At 34.4% G+C, this 21,349-nt stretch overlaps 1 protein-coding gene across 1 annotated transcript; it reads left to right on the forward strand.

Moving 5' to 3' along the window:
- Positions 1–17,394: 17,394 nt before the first annotated feature.
- LOC124893126 lies at positions 17,395–17,814 on the forward strand. Its single transcript, XM_047404234.1, has one exon. It carries the CDS (start codon positions 17,395–17,397, stop codon positions 17,812–17,814), a length of 420 nt encoding a protein of 139 aa, XP_047260190.1.
- Positions 17,815–21,349: the final 3,535 nt, after the last annotated feature.

A 21,349-nucleotide genomic window follows, 5' to 3' on the forward strand; every position in this document is an offset into this window, starting at 1 on the left:
TGAGCTCCAAAGATAAAGAAAATATACATAGTATATAAACAGAATAGAATCTACACCCAAGAGTCAAGATATAATATAAAAAGTGTATGAGAATAATAAGGGACAATAATGCTTTTCATGTTCAAGAGTCTAACATAATAAGACTAAGGAAGTATCAAGGTGAACTATTCTATTTCAACAACATTCAATATACATACATCAATGTTATACCCTATATTCTAGGTCAATATGCGAATAAAGAGCGAAAAAAGATATATAGTAATATACAACATAAAGTAACGAGTATAAAAAATGAAGAGCAAAGGAATGGATATACGGTAGTACCATAGATACATACAATTAGATATATTATATATATATATATGCATATAAATATGAGGTCATCTCAAAGCATAAACTATATCATCATATTCTTATTTAAGACCTCATTATAACACTTTTAAAGATTTAAATACTATCATATTTCGGGTTCCTAATCCATATGGCTAGACATGAAAAAATCATGCATAGTAATGCAATCATAAGGTCGGAGAAATCAAAAACGTACCTCAAATATTGATACCAGCTCAATGACCAATCTGTCATAAGATAGCCATAATAATAATCATAACAATGATAATAACAATATCAATTAAAGCGCGAATAACTAGCTACTCCGGACAACCAAATACCTAGCCGAGCCTGTGTGTACCCCCACTGCCCCACGCTTTGGTGGTTCAATTAACATAAAATAACACAACTTATATTCTTCATCCATATATATGTAACCATCCCATACCAACAAATAAATATAGGTGCATGCTGGTGATAAGTGATGCGTATTCAGGACTGATACAAAGAACACAATCAATATCACAACTCATTACAACAATCCTCATTAGGTCTATCATCATCGTAATAAACCTCCAGACTTGCTGGGTATCATACATATTCAATAGTATCCACCGACCTTGCCGAGTATCAACATATCATAAATATGTCCCTCAGCCTTGCAGGATATCAACATATCATCAATATATCCTCCGACCTTGCCGGGTATCAATATATCATCAATGTATCCTCCGGCCTTACCGGGTATCAACATTATCAAAATAGTATCCTGCAGCCGTGCTGAGTATCAATATCATCATACTAGTATCCTCTGATCTTTTCAACTATCAGTATCATCACAATAGTATCCCCCGGTCTTGTCGAGTATCAATATCATCACAATAGTATCCACCGGTCTTGCCGAAAATCACTATCATCATAATAGTATCATCCGGATTTGTCAGGTATCAATATCATCATATAGTTATTGCCGATTAATATGTACTTAAATACTCATAAACATAATCATATTATCATAGAATATCTATCTAGTCAATACTTCCCAAATACTAGTTATTATCTAACCAACACTTATTATTATTAAATCACTAATTCGCTAGTTATCACATAACCTCTAGTTATTAGCTTAAACATAATTCATCACATAATCCTTATTCATAAGATAACAACTAACAACTATTTATTTAATAGCCAACATCTAACATCTAGTCAAGGTTCATCACTAGACGAAAACAACCATTTATCCACCATTAATTATTATTAACTAATCATCTTATATTCATTAATCAGTAATAGACAACACATTACTACTTGTCACCTAACCATCTTTTATTAACTCACACAATTCATTAAATAACCATCATTAGCTACCATGTTTCATCCACACAAGATTCACTAACTAATACGTTAGTGCTATAGTCCCCTAATAGACAACTAGTTACCGCATAGCTTAACCGTCTAACTAGAAGAACAGTCAAAAGATCACATCTCAGCTATAAACACATTATTTATAATGGTAAATAATCATGAACTTACCAAATCTATGCATGCCATTACCAGTATTCAATCAGTAAAATAATAAGCATTATGCCACATTTTCCACCATCCCATATCGAAGAGATGTGTATGCAAACATATGCTTATTCATATTCATAAATTGTAATCACATAATCTATATTGATGAACACTTCTCGGCTATTCAATTAATATCAAAACATGGCCCTTTCCCATTAATTTATCCAAAATAATCACAACATCATATTCACAGCCTTAGGCCCACAAACATATCCAAGAGTCATATCCATAATCATATTTATAATCCATAGCATATCTCTAATCATATCATAAATAGGAGGCATCTCATATATAGGAGGAATAATATCAATAAGCATGTAATTATCTCTCACACAAGAGGCATCTGACATATAGGAGCCATAATATAGATATATATGTAATCATCTCTCACACAAGTGGCACCTCACATCTAGGAGGCATAATATAGATAGACATGTAATCATCTATGGGATATCTTATATCAATAGGTCATACATCATGACTATGAGAAATATCACTTCTCTAAGCCAGTTTACATATCCAAGAGAAACATCGTCTGTATAGGTACAAGAATTATAACTAAAGGAAATAATAGCTCCATAGGCAAATCATCAAGTCTAAGAAGTAATAGCTTCTCTTAGGACAATCATTAAGTCTAAGAGGTAATAGAATCTCTATAGGTCATATAACTTATCTAGGAGGAATATCATCTCTAAATGCCCAACATCACTTCCACAAGGATTAACATAACCATAACTCAAAAGCCAGAATATGAGAACATCTATACAAGTTACCAAGTTACGAATTAACCTTATTCTAAGGTTTACTAGCCTTGTCTATGTCTAACATCTGTATTAAGTCCACAAGACTTAACACAAGCTTAGGCCTAAGTGGGCTGAACGATCCTACTTTGAACCCATAATTTCCATAATTTGGCATACTATGCCATAAACTAGGGTAAGGTATCAAGTTCATCTTCTAGATGTCAAGTAAGTTGTATTCAAGCAGAAGATAGTAACTTCAACTAGAAACAATGGTACTCAAGTCAACTCTACCCAACTTACGGTTGCACAACGACCATACTAGCCCAATAAGGCTAAATATACAAATCTTGCTTCAAAAGCTAAAACCATATTCCAAACATAGAATTATATCATATCTAGGCTATAGCTAATCTAAACTAAAGAGGGAAAGCAATAGGATAAAAAAGGGTTATAAACATGCATCTTACGGGTCCAAAACCCTCATCTAATCCCCAAGCATCAATATATTATGGCCAAGTTATCCTACTCATAATCAATTCTAACATCCATATTCACACGCAATATGTTTCACACATTATATATGAAGAAAAATAGACAGAAGCCTATCTCAAGGCCAAACTGCAAATCCTCACTTCATGCACCACATGCTCGTCTTCACTTTACAATCCTCAAAATCCCATCACACTATCAAAATAATAATATACTCATGAATACGAGTCTAATGATATCGATATTGCACTATTGTAATTTTGATCCCAAAATGACACCAAAACCCCTAGTGTGCCCCATATATAGAAAATGAGTTTTTGAGACCAAGCCAATGTTCAATTGTGAATAAGGAAGAATAACCCTCAAAGAATGGGTGAAAACTAAGCATACTTTGGGCTAAAATCAAGCACTAAGATAAATTGAGGTTTTGGGTCCAAACTAAGAAATTCAAGAATGAATTCAAGAAATTCTTACCTTAATCTTAAAGATAATAGAAATACTAGATAATAACTAAGCTCCCAAGTCACCCCCATGATCAATCTTGGGTTATTATGCTAATTTTGTGGTTTCTAGGTCTAAATGGTGAAGGGAAAATGCCTTAAATGCATCCCGGGGCCTTTATATATCGGTTACAGCTAAAGATATATTGCTATCACTGTCATACAGGCTGCAATCATGCTGCCTATGATAGCTACACTCTTGGCCGCGATTTTGGTTGCATGAGATAACACTAAACTTAAAATAGGTTTTTGACCCTCAAAACTCATCCAAAATCCAAATAACATGATCTAATAGGAAATTTTGAGTGTAAGCCACATTTTAAATTCATTAGATTCATTAAAACTTTCATCGAAGATCATTTAGGAAAAAGGTAGGTCCCACACCTATAGATTCATTAATTTTCATAAAATCTACTCAATAGCTCAAAATAAGTCCGTGAGCCTTGAGACCTTAACCAAGGGTCTCCCTAGCCTAAAAATGATGTTCTGGATGCATTTGCAAAGTCAGATTTTAAATCTGAGGTCATTTTGACCAAATGTGGGTCCCATACCCATTCTTTCTAATTTTTAAGTTTCCAACCAATAGGTCGAGTTTAGGTGCATTGGAATCTGAACCAAAGATCTACCCAGACTAAAATTGATATTCCAGATCTGTTGGGGCAATTGGAATTTTCATATGAGATTGTTTCACTGAAGTTTTTGTCCGATGGCCAATTGGAACCATCAAAGACATCAAAATAGGGAATTGGCTGTACAAACCAAACAAACTACCCGATTAATGAACCATCGGTCCCAACAAGTCATAAATGACTTGGGGAAGCTATGGCAAAGCATAAATAGTGAAGATGAGCATAAATATTTAAAATGACTTGAAGGATCATTACATGAGAGTACCTGTATACACTAACCTTGTCCTAATCTAGGATTTCTATTAATCATAATCATCATCTTCAATCTTCTATCAATCCAATACCATATATATATCTACATATATATATATATATATATATATATATATATATTTATATATATTAGCATACACTAGGACTGAGGCTAAAGAGTGTAAGTCCATAAATCTATTACTCAGGGTAACTGTGAGACTAAATCATCATAGGGTTTAAAAGGGTTAGAATCTCTCTCAATTAAGGTAAATACTAGTAGTAAAATTGTGGACCAAAATGAATCTCGGTAAAAACTCTAAGAAATTATTATTAGTCTCAAAGGCTCATAAGTTCTTCATTAATATAGTACGATTTCCATTATGAAGAAATCTATTTTAAAAGTGAAAAGTGGGAGAAAATCCCTTATAAGAAAAAGAGTAGTAAAACCATATTCCCTATTGTTCTCTTACCATTTACTATCTAAGTGAACATGAATGTACCAAATTCATGAATGCTATCACCAACATCCATAGAATACCATTATGAGCATCAATATGTCTAAAGACTATGACCACTTCTTGAAATCTAACCAATATTATGAATACGACACTGGGCTGACTAATACATATCTGGCATAACTGTAATATAATCTTGGCCTTACTCCCAATAATACATTTTACATAAACACAACATCAAATCTGGGAAAGACTATTACAACTATTCAAGTGTAATATTACACATTATACTAAGGGTAAATTAACCTCAACTGAGTCTAATCATGCTAACATACTTATATAAGTCTACAAAATCTAACACAATTCTTGTCCTAAAGAAAGCCAGAGGGACCCACTTTTAATCCAAAAAATCCATTGATAGACAAGCTTCTACCCTAGACTAGGCTAAAGCATCTACATTAACTTCTAGATGTTAAATAAGACATGATTAGCCTTAACATAAAAATTCTTCCCAAACAAGAAAAACTAGGCCAATTTCACCCAAAACATGAGTAACTATTCAATTTTAACTAGGTTATGGTTTCAAGACAGCTTAAGTCATCCAAATAAGACTAATCATACAAATCACACTTCCAATACCTAAAACCTATCCCATATACAGTATAATATCATAATTTTACTACTAATTACCTCAATATATGAAGAATATAATAGGATTGTAGAAGTATACTTAGTATTTCAACTTAAGGTTTAAAAACCTTTCTAGCCCCCAAACTCAAAATTTAGGATAAGTCGCGGTGTTCTACCCACAATCATATTCTAATACCCCTATATAAATACAAAATATACAAACACAATATCAAGTAGAAGAGTATAAAAAATCCTACCTCAATTCAGAACTGCAATCCTTTGATCATCCATGAATTGTCCGACTTCACTCCATGACCCTAAAATGTAGTCATTCTATCAAATTAATATTCTACACGTTGGTAGGAGTAAATGAGACCCATTATTAAGGGTTGGATTAAATTTTTAGTCAAGAATGAACCTGTGAGGCCTGCAAATAGAATCTAAAGTTCCACCCATAAAAAGGTCCCTCGAAGAATAAGGAAGTTGTTCTTAAAAGTTGAGCACAAATTGGGTCTCAAAAAAACCCTAAAATTTTAGGGATTCAAGACCAAATTTCTAAGAGTTTTACCAAGAATTAGGATGGAAATTAATTGAAAAATAAATGGGAAATGACCAATAAGTGTTAGGTTAGCTTACCTGAACTTATGTGGTTGATTTCCTACTTTTTCTTCTCTTTGAGCTCTCAACTTAGTGTAAAAATAGTGAAATAAGTGATATAAAATTGAGTGGGGAGTGTGAATTCAAAGGCTATAGGTTTCGTTAAAGAAGACACCTGGGCACTAAAGCGCCTATGGCTAAACGGGCAACATGACCAGTAAAGCGATCTGGTGATAACAATGGCACGACCCTAATGTTGCTAAAGAGGAAACCTTCTTTAGTGGCCATTGGGTGCTAAAGTGAAATAATGTAAGAGGGACAGGGCCACTAAAGCAACCTATAAGTGTGAAAGTGCTGAGTGCTAAAGCGACCCAATAGGTACTTAAGAAGTTTTGTATGGTTCCATGCACCAGATTTTTCTGACTCTAAAATAGACTTTGACCGGGTTCTCGGGATTCATTCGAAACCACGCACATAAAAGAAAAATATTCTACAATACCAAATGTGACCTTTGAAACTCAATGGACCCATAAAAAATTTCAATCTGATATTGTTTCGACTAAATATGGGGCCCATACCTAGAGTTTCATTTTTAACATAATTTGCCCAACAGCCTAAAAAGAGTCTAGAAGCCTTGTGACCTTAACCAAGGGTCCCACTAGCGTAAAATAAATGTTCCAGAGTTGATGGAACTGTCAAAATTCTCATCTAAGGTCATCTACGAGGAGTTTTGGTCTGAGACCAAATCCTAAATAATAAAACTTTCAAAATAGAAAAACGAGCCTAAAATCTAAATGAACTATCCAATCAATGAACCGATAGTTCTGGAAAGTCATAAATGACTTAAAACTACTGTGGGAAGGCTCAAAATACCATAAATACAAGAAAATTGAGGGAATGACCTAGAGGGTCATTATAGCTTGGGAGGCAACCCATTTTGTAATAGAGTTAGTTGGTTTTATATAGTGTTACCTTTTTCTGTTTTTTTATTTGTTTTATAGACTAAGGAAAGTCTAATCACCTAAAATCTTTGCTAAAGATCATGATGAAAGCTTAAGTGTGTGGTCCTTCGACCCCCCTGATAGAAATTTTGGACAATGAAATATTGCTTGTAAGGACTAAAGGTCTTAGGAAGTACTTCTAACCCTTTTTCTTAATTTAGTTTATGCTTTGAGGACATACCATATTTTCAAGTGTGGGGTTGGAGTCCTCCGATTTGCATTAGGTTAATGTGCTATAGGATTCAATTTTGATTATTTTGGACTTTTTTCACTAAGATTTTAAAAACACAAAACATTATTTTTGTTGTTTTATATGTTTAGTAGAAGAAAACTTCACCCACTGCTTATTTTTTCTTTTTGGTTCTTCTTTGAGAGAGACCTTTGAACTTATTATATTTTTTTATTTTTAGGAGTAATTTTTTTAAAAAATACAGTCACGGTTTGAAACTAGTTCCAATGATGGATGGATGATGATCGTCCTTAGGAAAAATTAGTCATTAGGATTTAATAAGTAGAACCCTTTCACTAATTGATATCAAGAGATTTTGTTAGTCTACATAACTATATGATGCAAGTTGGTTTTTAATTGAAAGAATGTTAAATGACTATGTTTGAGACACCTAGGCTCTTTTATCTGACTCTTGTATGATTTTGGAATAAATTTAAATTCTTGCAATTACTTGGTTGAAAGTCTATAGATATCCATTTGGAGTAAACATGTTCCATACGTGTGAGGTTTTTGTTATATTCCAAGTTTGCATATTTATATATAGAACTTTTTTAGTTTGATTACAAAATGAAATCAATAATGTGAGTTTAGGAGATGATGTCGGCATTTCATTGATAACCATGATTTATACTTACTTTATCTACCCTTGATGCATGACCTTAGTTATCTCTTTTGAGTCTTACCCTATTCTTTGGATGCCTCATATGTAGCTTATTCATTTTCTTTCAATTGACCAACATTTTATTTGGAACTCCTACGCACTTTATTTTAAAAATTTAGATGTTTAGGAGTGTAAAGTTGAAAAAGGAAAAAGTGAAGTGGAAGACCCAAAGTAATAACTATGGATATGGTTAAAAAGTTTATGTGTTATTAGCGAGGAGTAACAATGAAAAGAAAAATTGACCAAAAGAAGATAATTATGTATTGATGACAGATACTCCCTACTAAAGATGTGCTTAAGGAGTTGGGAGAAATCAAAATAGATGTGTGAAGATAAAAGTGGTGGAAATAGATATGTTGGAGATGAGTTGAATGTAAAGTGTGGTATAATAAAGTGTTTAGGAAAGGTGGTTTCTATTACTGGGTAGAATAGTTCCTACCCGTCCCTTAGCCTACATTATATTCCTTGAATTCATACTTGATCTTAAGCTTTGATATTCAAATATTAATGAAGTACTACACTAAGGTGAAGCTTATGGTGCTTATTGTGTGGCATGAGAATTCTTTGTGATAGTGAGCAAAATTCTATTTTACACCCATTCTTTTGTTAAAATTATGTGTTTGTAAGTGAATACAAGTGGCATTCTGTGGTAAGGGCACATGTTTAATGATGGACAGGTGACTTACATGATCTCTTTGTTGAGTAATTTTCATGAGTTTTCCAACTTGGTAGAGTTTATCCTTGAGGCTAAGAAGTTATAGCATTCATGTATTTTCAATAGAAATTTGTCATGCTTCTTGTAAAATTTGCTATCGAAGCTAGTCATTGTAGTTCTACCTTGAGTTACTTATTTCAATTAGTTATGTCAGAGCCTCCTTTTATGAAGATGAATTCAAGGAGTTGTTCAAGGACGAACAAGGATTTAAGTGTGGGTGGTGATGATAAGTTCATTTATACACTTACTTGCCAACTTTTACCGGCTTTAAAGATTAGTTTTAAGAATAACTCAGTGTGTTTTTGTCCATATATAATTATTCTAGTGTACATATGTAATAATATTCAGGTTTAGATCGTTTAAGGTTCAATTGACTCAATACAAAAAACTAAATAACAAAGGCAAGGCTAGACAAGTTCAACTACTCAAACCAGACTTAAGTTATGTATGTTCTTGTGTGATATTGATGAGCTTTATATAGTGTATCATCAAATGATTTGGATGAGATTTTGTAGGATAATATTGGACTTGAATTAGGTTACATTTGATGATACCCAACAATAGTAATGGATAAGGTATAAAAGAGCAAGCTAGACGTGAAACACACAGTATTTTCCAAGCAAGAACGCGTAGGGGACTGTATAGGCACAAGGGTCCAAGGCCTAAACTCTAGAAAGACCTATTAGGCACCTGGATAGGTGCATAAAACCAATAAAAGAATTCCAATCAGCCTCCAGAGTCTATATATAAGGCTCCCGGGAAAAACCCATATTCAAGTCTTATTATACATAGGAAAAGTGAGTTCTAGTCCTAAAATGAGTTGGAAAACTTATGGGTACCAGTACCTAATACTTGTGGGACTTGTTGTACATGACTTGTAGACTATAAATGAACATTATACACTCAAATAATAGGCATCTATCAAACCCCAAGAGATCAAAAGACACATACTACAAAAATATCTAAAACAAGGTTTAATTCAAAAAATAGTAGTAGATACATGATAATTGATGTTCCCTTCCTATAACTCGATCAACCCTAATAGATTGATATTTGTGCATGATTAAATTGGCCAACATCTAGCCTCATTATAAGTGTAGCTAGATTTACTCCCTTATGCTAATGGTGTAATACCCCGATTTGCTGAACCAGAATGCTACACAGTGCTCATCACCTCGAAGGACCACAAGCTAATCCATGACTGATATCTGTACCTGTATACTACATAAAATACTGAATAATGTGGAAACATGAACTGAAAGGCCATAAGGTTAACATAACTAAAGTAAAACGTAACATCTAAATAGGGTATGAAATAACAAAAAAAAGCTGAAGATACTGAAGTCTGAAACATGAGTCTAGAAATCCTCTAACTGACTGAAGTGTCTGAGTAAGGAGTTGATGGGACATATCCCCAAATAACTCCAACTAATAAACTAATTAATGAGATAATAGGGAATAATTAGGTCCTTGAATGATGAGGACTCACTTCTAACTCTGACTGCTAAAACTTAAATCTACTACTGATTTGGAGCTTGTGTCTCTGAACCTATGGTATAAGACACCATACCGGAAATTCATCAGTACTTTAAATGTACTGGTATGTATGTGAAGTAGGTTGAATGCATGGAGTTCATATCCATGAGCAATAATAATAACTGATTAACTATCATGAGTATGAAAATACATACATGGGATATAACAACTGACACTAATACTGTGATAACATGATTATTGAATCTGAATATAACTGATAACATGAGTGACTGTATCTAATAGTCCTGAATCTGATGGAACTATCTGAGTTTCGTACTGTGTCTAAGTTGACTGTATCTGACAACCCTGAATTGTGAAGAACTATTTGAGTTCTTTTACTGAGACTGATACTGAGACTGTGTGAGGTAGTCATCTAACCGATATGCCCCAAATAATGCGTTATAGCTGAATTGTGGTCCAATCTATTCCCTAATTAGAAGGGTGTTAATACCGGATCACTGGTAAGGACAATATGTGAGTGACCCTAATATAATAGGTAACTCTAGTGAGAATGGTGGGAACCCTTATATAGCAGGCTAAGCCACCTCATTTACCCTCATATAGAAGGCTATGATGTCTCAACCTATGCTGGCTACACAGTTCAGGAAAGCAAAGATTGCTTCTAAGAATCACACCCTCACATAATAGGTGAGTTCCCAACTTTGGGTTCACTCGGTGCTAATTTCTACTCCCATCTAAATAGACACCGATCATAATTTACTAAAATAAACATAGACTGAGTTACTAAGTTTCGTTGACTGACAAAATACTACTGATATCTGACAGTTGACTGATTCATGAGATCATAGAGATTTTTCCTGAGTCATAAGATAATCTGAAGTCTAAGGATTCATAGCTTGACTGAGAGTATCGTGAAAACATGACATAGCTGTAGGTACACAGCTAATGTTTTGGGTAGAAGTACCCCCAAGACTTGATGGAAGGAAACTGACCAAGCATAACTTACTTGAACATATAAATAACATCATAATCCATAATAAATTTATAGAAGCATTCCATCACAACATGTGATAGGCATAACTTATACATACATGGGGATTTTATGATATCATACTAGTTGGGCATTGTTCCTTCATCTAGGCATTTAATCAAACACATGGTAGGCATAACACATGTAGACAACATTATACAACAATTAATCATCATGATTTATCTCTAATTTCATCATCCAGGGTTTAGTCATAGGTTCACATGAATATACATCTATACAAATCAATTCCATATAAAATTGACCACCCTACATTGATTTGAATTCAACTGATCATTCTCAACATAAACAAAATAAACCCAACATGAAATTCATATAGAAATCCGTAAACTTAAACTTAGAAAAGAGATTATTGGGATTCATGGATGAAAGGAGTCCATGAATGAACACTACACATACCTTGGTTTGTGATTTTGTGAAAATTAACGGTGAAACCTTCTTGAATTTGAATCCCCAATAGAAACCCTAGCTTGTTCTTGAGAGAAACTCGAGAGAAAATAGTATATTTTGGGTGAAGAATTACTAAATCACATGTTATTGGGTTTAAATAGGGATAGGAAATGGACCTTTTAACCCTGGACGTATCATAATTTTAGTAAAATTTTCCCAAACTGGGCCCCTGGTGTGACACGGCGTTATCGTGCTGTGTCACTAGAAATTGACAATTGGGAAATTGAGGGATGGCGCGACGCGGAGCCATTGCATTGACCCCATCTTTTGTGACCTGGAATTTTGGCACGACGCGGAGAAAATAATGCTAAGACACTGGAAAAGGACAATTCTAAAATTGGGCCCTAGCGCAATACGCCATAATCGCGGACCCATACTAGAATTTGCCAAATGCCATTTCCTCTTTTGGCGTGGTGAGACACTGACTAATATGGCATTGTTTTACAAAGGAAACTTCAAATAGTCATATTTTGACTCGGTTATTAGATTTGGGTGAATCTTATATCGATGAAAAGCTCATTAAATTTTTCATATGAAAAAAGTGAAAATCTTTAAAATTTCTCATGGAATAATTATCCTTCAGTTTAGAATCTAATACTAGACATTCTTGAGATGAAATTAGCTAGGAAAAAGTATGGGGTATTACAAATGTTTACACTCCCTAATCTGTACAAATCAAACTCGTAGTCCCATAATTTGCCTACTGAACACCCAGTTTTATCTATTGATGAGTTGGTGAATTTTGATAAATATGTTGTACCTTCTTCATTGAATAATAATTGAAAGATGAAAAATGTAGATCTTATGAAAGATATACCCATCACTTCTACAACCCTTGAGGTAGAAGAGGCTATCTCATTGAAGAAACTTGCATATATGGAGGGAATTCCTAGAGTTACATGGACCGAAGATGAAGTTGATAAGATGAATATAATAAAAAATCTTCAATATGCTATTATTGGGAAATTCTCTTATGTATGGCCGAAATTAGATTATTTGAGAATTAAAATCCCAAAATAATGCAATATTAAACGGGAATGCAAGATTAGGTTGTTATGTAATAGAGATATCCTATTGAGATTGAGCCGCATGGATGAATTTGTTAATATTCTTTCAAAGAGTATGTACTATATTCTAGACAAGGATTGATTTTCATATCAAATGAGGCCTTTTATTTATAATGCAAAATTCAAACCTACTTAAGAAACATCAAAGTCAGTAGCATGGATGTCATTCCAGACTTTTTTCCTACTTTCTTTGGAAAAGAATTATTGTTTTCAATAGTGATTGTATTTGGAAAACCTCTTCAATTTATTATGGTAAGGATCAATAAAACAAGGCCTAATTGTACTAGAGAGAACGTGTTGGTTGATTTACTAGCTAATTTATCTGAGGTGATCGACATTAAAGTGGTTAAGACTAAATAAAATAAATCGAGGGTACATAGAGTAAAGATCCAATTATGATTTTATTACTAAGTATTTCAAAACTTGAAAACTGCAAGGACATGATAAACTGGAATGCAGAACATTACATTATGAACTTAAAATGGCTTATCATGAACAAAAAGAAGGGGATACAACAATAATAAATAGTACATGTGAGAGTTATATTGTTGTTATAATAGGTAGAAAGAGTAAAAGATCCTCTTTGGCGACCTACCAACAGATGATCTAAGAGAAATATATGCAAGGAAGAGGAATTTAATGCTAAAATGATAAGGAGATTAACAATACTGATGTAATGCCAGAAAATACATTTGGGGTGCTGGAAGCAATGAAACTGAAGATAATCTCACTAAGGAAGTGTAGAATAAAAAAATCACAGGTGCAAGGAAAATAAGTTCAGAAGGATAGTACCTCGAGTACCACTGTTTGGATCAATTAAGATAATAAGGTAAATGAAATATCTCCTACCATTATTCAAGGAAAGGATCTAACTATTACAAATAGGCCTTTAACACATTTGAATAATGAGTCACAATCGACTGATCTAATGAAGGAAAAAGGAACAGAATCATAACCAAAATAAAAGGCCTCCACATCAAGGAGAGAATAACAATAACTCTCAGTTGACAGATATAGATGATACATATGAGCGACAAATAAACCTACAAAATTAGAATAATAAGTTAGTAGGACAAAAGAAGTAGGAATACTCTTTAATAGAGTTGATAATTTATGAATCTAAGTAGGATAAAGAAATTATAAGAATCTATATATCAAGAGCCATTGAAAATTATGGTTAATGGACAGATTCAGACAACAAAGGTGCTTGGTGAAGTGTTAGGTGATCCTTCCATGGTTGAAAAACACCAACATTTCAAGTTTGAGGTTAAGAAGAACTTATTAATTACTTCAGGGGAAGTACCTACCATAATTAGTCTAATGAAAAATTTTCATGACATGATATCCCATAATATCTTTGAAGATGACATATATACAAAATTACAAGAATCAGTCATATGTTCGGAGGATAAAGTGGAAGAATATAGTAATAATAATTTTTCAAGGCATGCAAAGATACAGACATTTCTATCCCAACAGTGAAAAAGAACAAAAACTAAAAGCATTCGAGAGAAGGTAGAATCAAACCTATAAGGACTTGAGAAACGAGCATTCATAAGGAACATAAGTTCTGTTAGAACTAAAAATGCTTTTCATAGAGTTTAGACATTAAAAAGGCATCATAAATTTTGTTTCATATATTTAATAGAACCTTTCCATGATACAAGACACATTTGAAAATTTAAAAGAAGCTTGGGAATGTAGTATGTGAATATCATTATTAATGGGAAAATTTGGTTCTTTATTTAAGAGCATATTTAGTTTTGAGTAATTTCTGATTTTGAATAGTATCTTAATCTACAACAAAATATGTTGGATGGTACATAATTGATGATTACCATGGTTTATGATAAATGTTTTTCTTTGGAAAGGTTGAGCCTTTGGGATGAAATTGATGCATTAAGCCAACTTTCTTCTATACCTTGGCTAGTGGGTGGTTATTACAATGTTATTCTTGATGAGGAAAATATCGGTGGTATTCCTGTGTATTATCACGAATGTGAAGATTTTAATACTTGTGATCTTTTTGACATCTATTCACTGGCAATCCTTTTGCTTGGTGGATGTTAGGGCGTTGTAATGACACTTCAGGTCATTTTCTGTATCTTCACTTATTTTCTATGTTAGAGTTTTTCTATTGCTACCCCAATAAACATATGACTTATTGGAACTATAGTTGGTTATTGGGTAGTTCGTTTGGTTTTTAGAGCTAATTCCCTATTTAGAAGTCTTTATTGGTTCCATATGCCCACTGGATAAAAACTTTAGCAAAATAATCTTGGATGGAAATTTTAACTGCACCAACAGCTCTAGAATATTGATTTTAGTCTAGGTAGACCTTTTATTTGGGTCTCGATACATCGAAACTCATTTTGAGCTATTGACTGGAAAGTTGGAAAATGGAAAATTTAGGTGTGGGACCCACACTTGGTCAAAATGTCTCTGGATGGAAAATTCGAGTTTTCCATTGCGTCCAAAATATCTAATTTAGTGTGGTTACATAGTTCATTTGCATATTTTTGATTCCTAGTGAATCTCGCATCTTAGAGGAAACTTAAAGATTTTTCATGTTTCAGCATCAATTATCAACTGGTGTGGGGCCAAGTTCGCACCATATGTGAAGTGGTTGGGAGATCAGACTAGAGAAATATTTCTATTAGAACATCTTCTCCTATAACCCAGTCTACGATTGCAACCTTCCATGCGCGATTGCACCACCTGAACAACTGACATGGGTATAAAATGAACACTTAAGTCACGTTTTGATCATTTTCCACTCATCATTGAGAACCTAGAAACCTAAAGAAGTGTGATAACTTCAACTATCATTTGGGTAATTTGGGAGCTTGATGAACATATATTTTTGTAAGGTAAGAATCCTTACAAATCATGCTTGAATTTCTTGAATTTTTTACCAAAGCCCTAAATCCTTTAGAGATTGATTTAGCCCCAAACATAGCTTGGCTTTTCACCCATTTTTGAGTTTTTTGATTCCATGAGCCAGATATTATGTTAGGTTTATTTCAAAAATATTTTTTCCTTGAGTGGGTCCCACATGAGATTTTTGAATGATTTTTGGACCTGAAGCACAATGGTGCAATATGGGTATCAATGTTCTCATATTGATAAGTAGAATGTGTTTTTGATAACTTGGCATATTGATGAAACTTCTCGAAAGAGAAAAGCAAAGGCTTAGTAAATTGGCATTTAGGTATGTTATGTTTATCCCTTATTAGATTGAGCTATGTAATAGTATAATTGTGATATCTTGTTAGATTAGGATGAGTTTTAGGTGTTAGTTTGATGATGTTCCAGACTTGGGATTAGTTAAATCTGTTAGGTCATTTGAGACCCTTAGAGTGAAATGATTTGTTTATTACCTTGAACCTTAATGGTTTATTCTTAATGTCTTGTGTCCAAAATGAGAATGCATAGAATTACTCAAGTTAGATAGGTTAACCTTGTCACACATGCTTAGGAAAAGGTCATCCTTAGTTTCTTACTCTAACGGAGTTTCTTTAGTTCCAATGAACTTAGTGATAAAACTTGAGTAAAATATCTACCTTGGAGTTAGTTGTGGCTTGCTCTACATCTAAGAATTGATTTATATACCTTATCCTAGGCAAGGGTAAAAATGAACTTGGAATGTATTTTGAGGATTTAGAAGTGGGCTTTTGACCCACTTTAAGACAAGATTGATATAGTTGTCTTGAAACCCTTATACGCTTGTTAAATGCTTAGAGAATGCCCTTTTAAGGCAAGGTTGAGAACCCCTTGGTACTTGTTGATTATGATGAATGATGTTAGAAGTAATGTTTTATCAATTATGCCAGGTGTGTGAGCCATTGGCTAAGCTAATCGTACGCTATTATTAATGCCATTATTTGTCTATTGATTGGGATTTTAAAAATAAATTATTGAATGAGCCCTTGGATAGGATATTTCCTAAGACTAAATTATGTTATTGACTATTCTATGATATTGATATGATAAGGTGCGATCTCTAGAAGACATAAACTACCTATGACCCCTATCATAGAATTCGAAGTATTTGATTTGTGGGGAATAGATTTCATTGGACCTTTTATGAGTTCATGTGGCATGAGTACATACTGGTGGCTGTTGATTATGTTTCAAAATGGATGGAAGCAATTTCTCTTCCTAAAAATAAAGCAAGGAGTGTCACAACATTTTTCAGAAAGAATGTATTTTCTCGATTTGGTATACCATATGCTATTATTAGTGATGGCGGGTCACATTTTTGTAATCATCTCTTCAAGAGTTTTCTTGTAGTATATAGAGTGAATCACAAGGTGGCAACACCTTATCATCCACAAATTAGTGGACAAGTTGAAGTGTTCAATAGAGAAATCAAGTCCATATTGGTGAAGACTGTGAATTCCAATTGAACTTATCCGGAAAGAAGGTTAGATGATGCATTATGGGCCTACCTATCAGCTTACAAACCCCACCATAGGTGTTTTACCCTATCAGCTTATGTATGGAAAAGCTTGCCATTATCAATTATGCTTGAGCATAAGGCACTATGGGCATTGAAGAAGCTAAATTTACAGTGGAAGGATACAACCAAATCTAGGTTGAATGGTATAAAAGAGTCGGACGAATTCCGGCTCTGGGTATATGAAAGTTCAGCACTTTACAATGAGAAGATGAAGTTGAATCATGATCGAAAGATTGAGAAAAAGGTAATTGAAAAGGGTGACCAAGTGATACTATACAATTCTAGGCTTCATTTGTTCCCTGGAAAGCTAAAATCTAGGTGGCATGGTCCATTTACTGTGACAAAAGTGTATCCCTATGATGCGTTAGAAATAGTGAATGATGGCACAAGTCCATTCAAGGTAAATGGATACAGAGTAAAGAACTATATGGGAAATATAGAAGAAGTAAAGGAACTAGCTCATATTGACCTTGATGAAGTCTGAGTAATCATGGAAGTTATGTCGTGTCACGATGTTGAATCAATCATTGCATGGGAGGCAACCTATGAGGTTAGTTGGTGAAATCTGAGCATCCAACTTAGCCATGTCGTGTCGCGATATTAAATCAAGCTCTACATAGGAGAAAACCTATGTTTTTGTACTTATTTTAATTATAGGGTAATATGTTTGTTAAATGTGCAGGACTAAAAGAAGTCAAATAAAATCTAGAGAAAATAAAAGGGTATTATACAGAATCTTTATGAATCTTATCTATATTGTACGACTTGTGAGTTGGAGTTATAATGACTTGGGTGATCAATAAGAATCAGAAATTAAGTTGTCATAGCCTTTGGTTATCTGTCGTGACCAAGAGTCGTACCCAATACAGAACCTAAGTAAGTTACCAGGAAATACGAGTCAAAGAAATGGCCCATAAGCTTATGTATGAGTCGTATACACCACTCGTACCCAAGTTTACCAGGTAAGATCTCAGGTTGACCCTGCCTAATACTTAATTAAAATAAAGAGAAAGGGCAAAATCAGGCACCTAATAACATCATTCGTACCCAATCCATTTCTCAACGAAATTTCAACTTTTAAACTGAAAAATCCATGTATTTTCAACTTGATTCAACTACCATCAACTTCAAATATTTCAATTTTTGAGCTTTAAACTAAAATTTAGGTATAAAAATGGAATTGAACACAAGAACTGAATTTGCCCACTAACCAAGTATGTTGTTTCACCCGATTCTCTTTACGTTTAGGTCGGAATGAAAAATTGTTGCTACTAGGATCTTGGGTTGAATATAATTAGGCTAACATTGAGTTGATTGATTCCCTAGTTCAAAATTTTTAGTTAAAAATTAGAACTTGGGAAAGAGCTAAGGGTTGGGAAAAGAATTTTCATATGATTTAGTGTTTAAATTGCTGGAAGTAGCTGAATATAGTAGTGGGTACTTTGATAATTTTATCAGAGTCAAAATTTGAAGTTCGACTCCTATCTTGCAGTGGATACAAGACTTCTTAAGACTCGTACCCACTACTATGGCAGTCGTAATGAGACTCGTACCTACTGATAATATGAAAATCTAACAAATTCAAAGTTCTGGATGGGATACGACCCTACCATATGAGCCATATCCTAACCTTACAAATCGTACTCATTAATTGTACCCACCTGGGTAAATAACTCAACTGGAATAAATATTTCTGGCCAACTTATGACTGTTGGTCACGAGTAGTACCTAGTTGATACGACTGTTACCCACTACTCGTACCCAACTGTGACAAAGCACATAGAACCTTAGTTTTAACTTTTATCTTCTTTTAATTGTTTATCTACTAATAATAGTGTATTTTTAGGTACAATTCCTCCAAAGAATGCCGCATCCTCCAAACCAAGTGCTAAGAAAGTTACCAAACAAAAGCCAATCTAAAGTGAAGAAACCAACTTATCCAAAAGCTGGACGAAAAGTAGTGGAGATGAATATGATGAAAGAAAATCAATGAAAGCTGGTCAGAAAGGAAAGGTAGCTGCTAAGACAAAGGGGAAGAAGGCCATTACCTAAAAATCTGAAACACCACCACCAAAGGGTCCAAGAAAAAAGAACACGACTATCTCTCCTTCGTACACACCATAGTTTGTGGATGATGAAGATAAGGATAATGATGATGAATCTTAAGCCAATTTATCTTAAGAGAGTTCAGATGATGGTCAAAGGCCCAAAGTAGATGCTCTCCCGATAGACAGACAAGACCCTTCACTCACCTTGACCACTGCTTCGGTGCCCATCATTAAATAATGGGGTACCCCAAAATGAGAAGAGGTTTAACTCAGGGCTGTCTTGTCTTTGGGGTGGTAAGATATGCAAGGTGCTATATCCATAGAGAAGAATGACTACTACAGGGATGGATAAGCTACCTGAGTTCACTGAGCTGTTCAGGAACTATGGTTTTGACTAGATGATAAGTGCATCGAGTAAATATGGCAAGGTGCTTGTTCGTGAATTTTATCATACAAGGGAGAACTTTAACGTTAATATCCATAAGTTATGTTGTGGAAGTGAGGTGACCCTATTACCCCTGTTATGATTTAAGGATTAAGAGTGGATATCTTGCCCCACACCATTAGGAGATTTCCATATTGGTCAGAATATTAAGCCCCAAAAAATATAAGGGAAATGGATTACAGAATGGCTGAGATGAGAAAGATCACAACTAGAATGTTAGGTACCGAGGATAAACTATTAATGTTTATGTGGATATCATAGAGGATAGCTTCGAATAGAGGTGGTTTTGGAGATTCCCATTTAATCAAGAAGGGTACCCTAAACTTTAAAGGTAAAGCTTGGTGGACACTAATCCAACACAGGTTGTGTCCCACTACTGGAGATGATGTCATGAGCTCTGTCTGGGAAGCTTTAGTAGCCAATTTTACAGTTAGCTATGTGTTCGATGTTGGCGAGTTCCTGGATTGAGAGATGAGAAGGAACTATTGGCCTACCCCTGTATGATTACTTAGATCTGTTTGGTAGCAAGACTTTTAGTCATACCAAGGATCAATAAGATGATTGAGGCCCGAAGGATGTTTGATATAGGGCTTATTTTAGATGCAGCTAAACTAATATCCTGACCTCTGAGGTAGGCCATAGATGCGATGGAGGAAATGCTCTCAGAAGATGATCAGATAGATGCCACTGCTACATTCGAGACTATGAAGGCAGGTGCACAGACTACGATTGTAGACACATATGTAGTGTGTACTTCTAGTGCACCACACTCAGTCCAGTTCATGCCACCTAGGCCACGGGGGATGCCACTTGGGGTTATGTTGATTACTCCGGCTGTGTGGATAGAATTTGCAACCTAATTAGCAACATTGACTACGAAAGTAAGTCATATGAAGGGTGTAGTACAAATTTTGATGACCCAACAGTTGGAGGCTCATGATAGGTGAGTCTAATATTTCCTAGATGTATTTGAGTAGAAGATTAATTGGGAGATGGGTAGTGGATAGTTTCCTAATGTTGCTGACATCAGAGCCAAGATTTCAGAGATAAAGAAGATGGTCATTGAGTTATCTAAGAGGCCAATGGTTGTTGATCCTATTGTAGAGACTGTGATTCCCATAATCAGGGTATCAAATTTTTGAGCAGTACCATAAGATGAGTAGGATGAGCAAATTGAGGAAGAAAGAAGAGAAAAGAAGCGAAAGAAAAAAGAGGCTAGAGCTACAAAGAAAAGGCCAGACTTGATAGCATCCAGGACGAGCAGGACCATTAGAAATGGGTCTGAGAGATGCATATAGGAGCTAGTATTTTAAGAGCTTCAGTTCCAGATGCTGAGGTGGATTATGTTGTTGATCCAGTCCTGGGTGGGGCAGTAGCGGATGAGAGTGGGACCCGATCTTAGGTCCTATGTACTATGTTGATGCTATGGAGCCTTGAGAACCTAGGAATGGCCCTGATCCTTACTTTATTTTATTTTTTTAAAACTGGGGATGGAGTAATGTTTTCAAGTTGGGTGGTGGTACCAA

This window comes from Capsicum annuum, unplaced genomic scaffold (assembly GCF_002878395.1).
Source record: "Capsicum annuum cultivar UCD-10X-F1 unplaced genomic scaffold, UCD10Xv1.1 ctg5425, whole genome shotgun sequence".
In the NCBI taxonomy this organism is placed as follows: domain Eukaryota; kingdom Viridiplantae; phylum Streptophyta; class Magnoliopsida; order Solanales; family Solanaceae; genus Capsicum; species Capsicum annuum.

Excerpts from the sequence above, each read along its gene's own strand:
- LOC124893126 (XM_047404234.1), top strand. The coding sequence starts at position 17,395 with ATGCTTGAGCATAAGGCACTATGGGCATTGAAGAAGCTAAATTTACAG.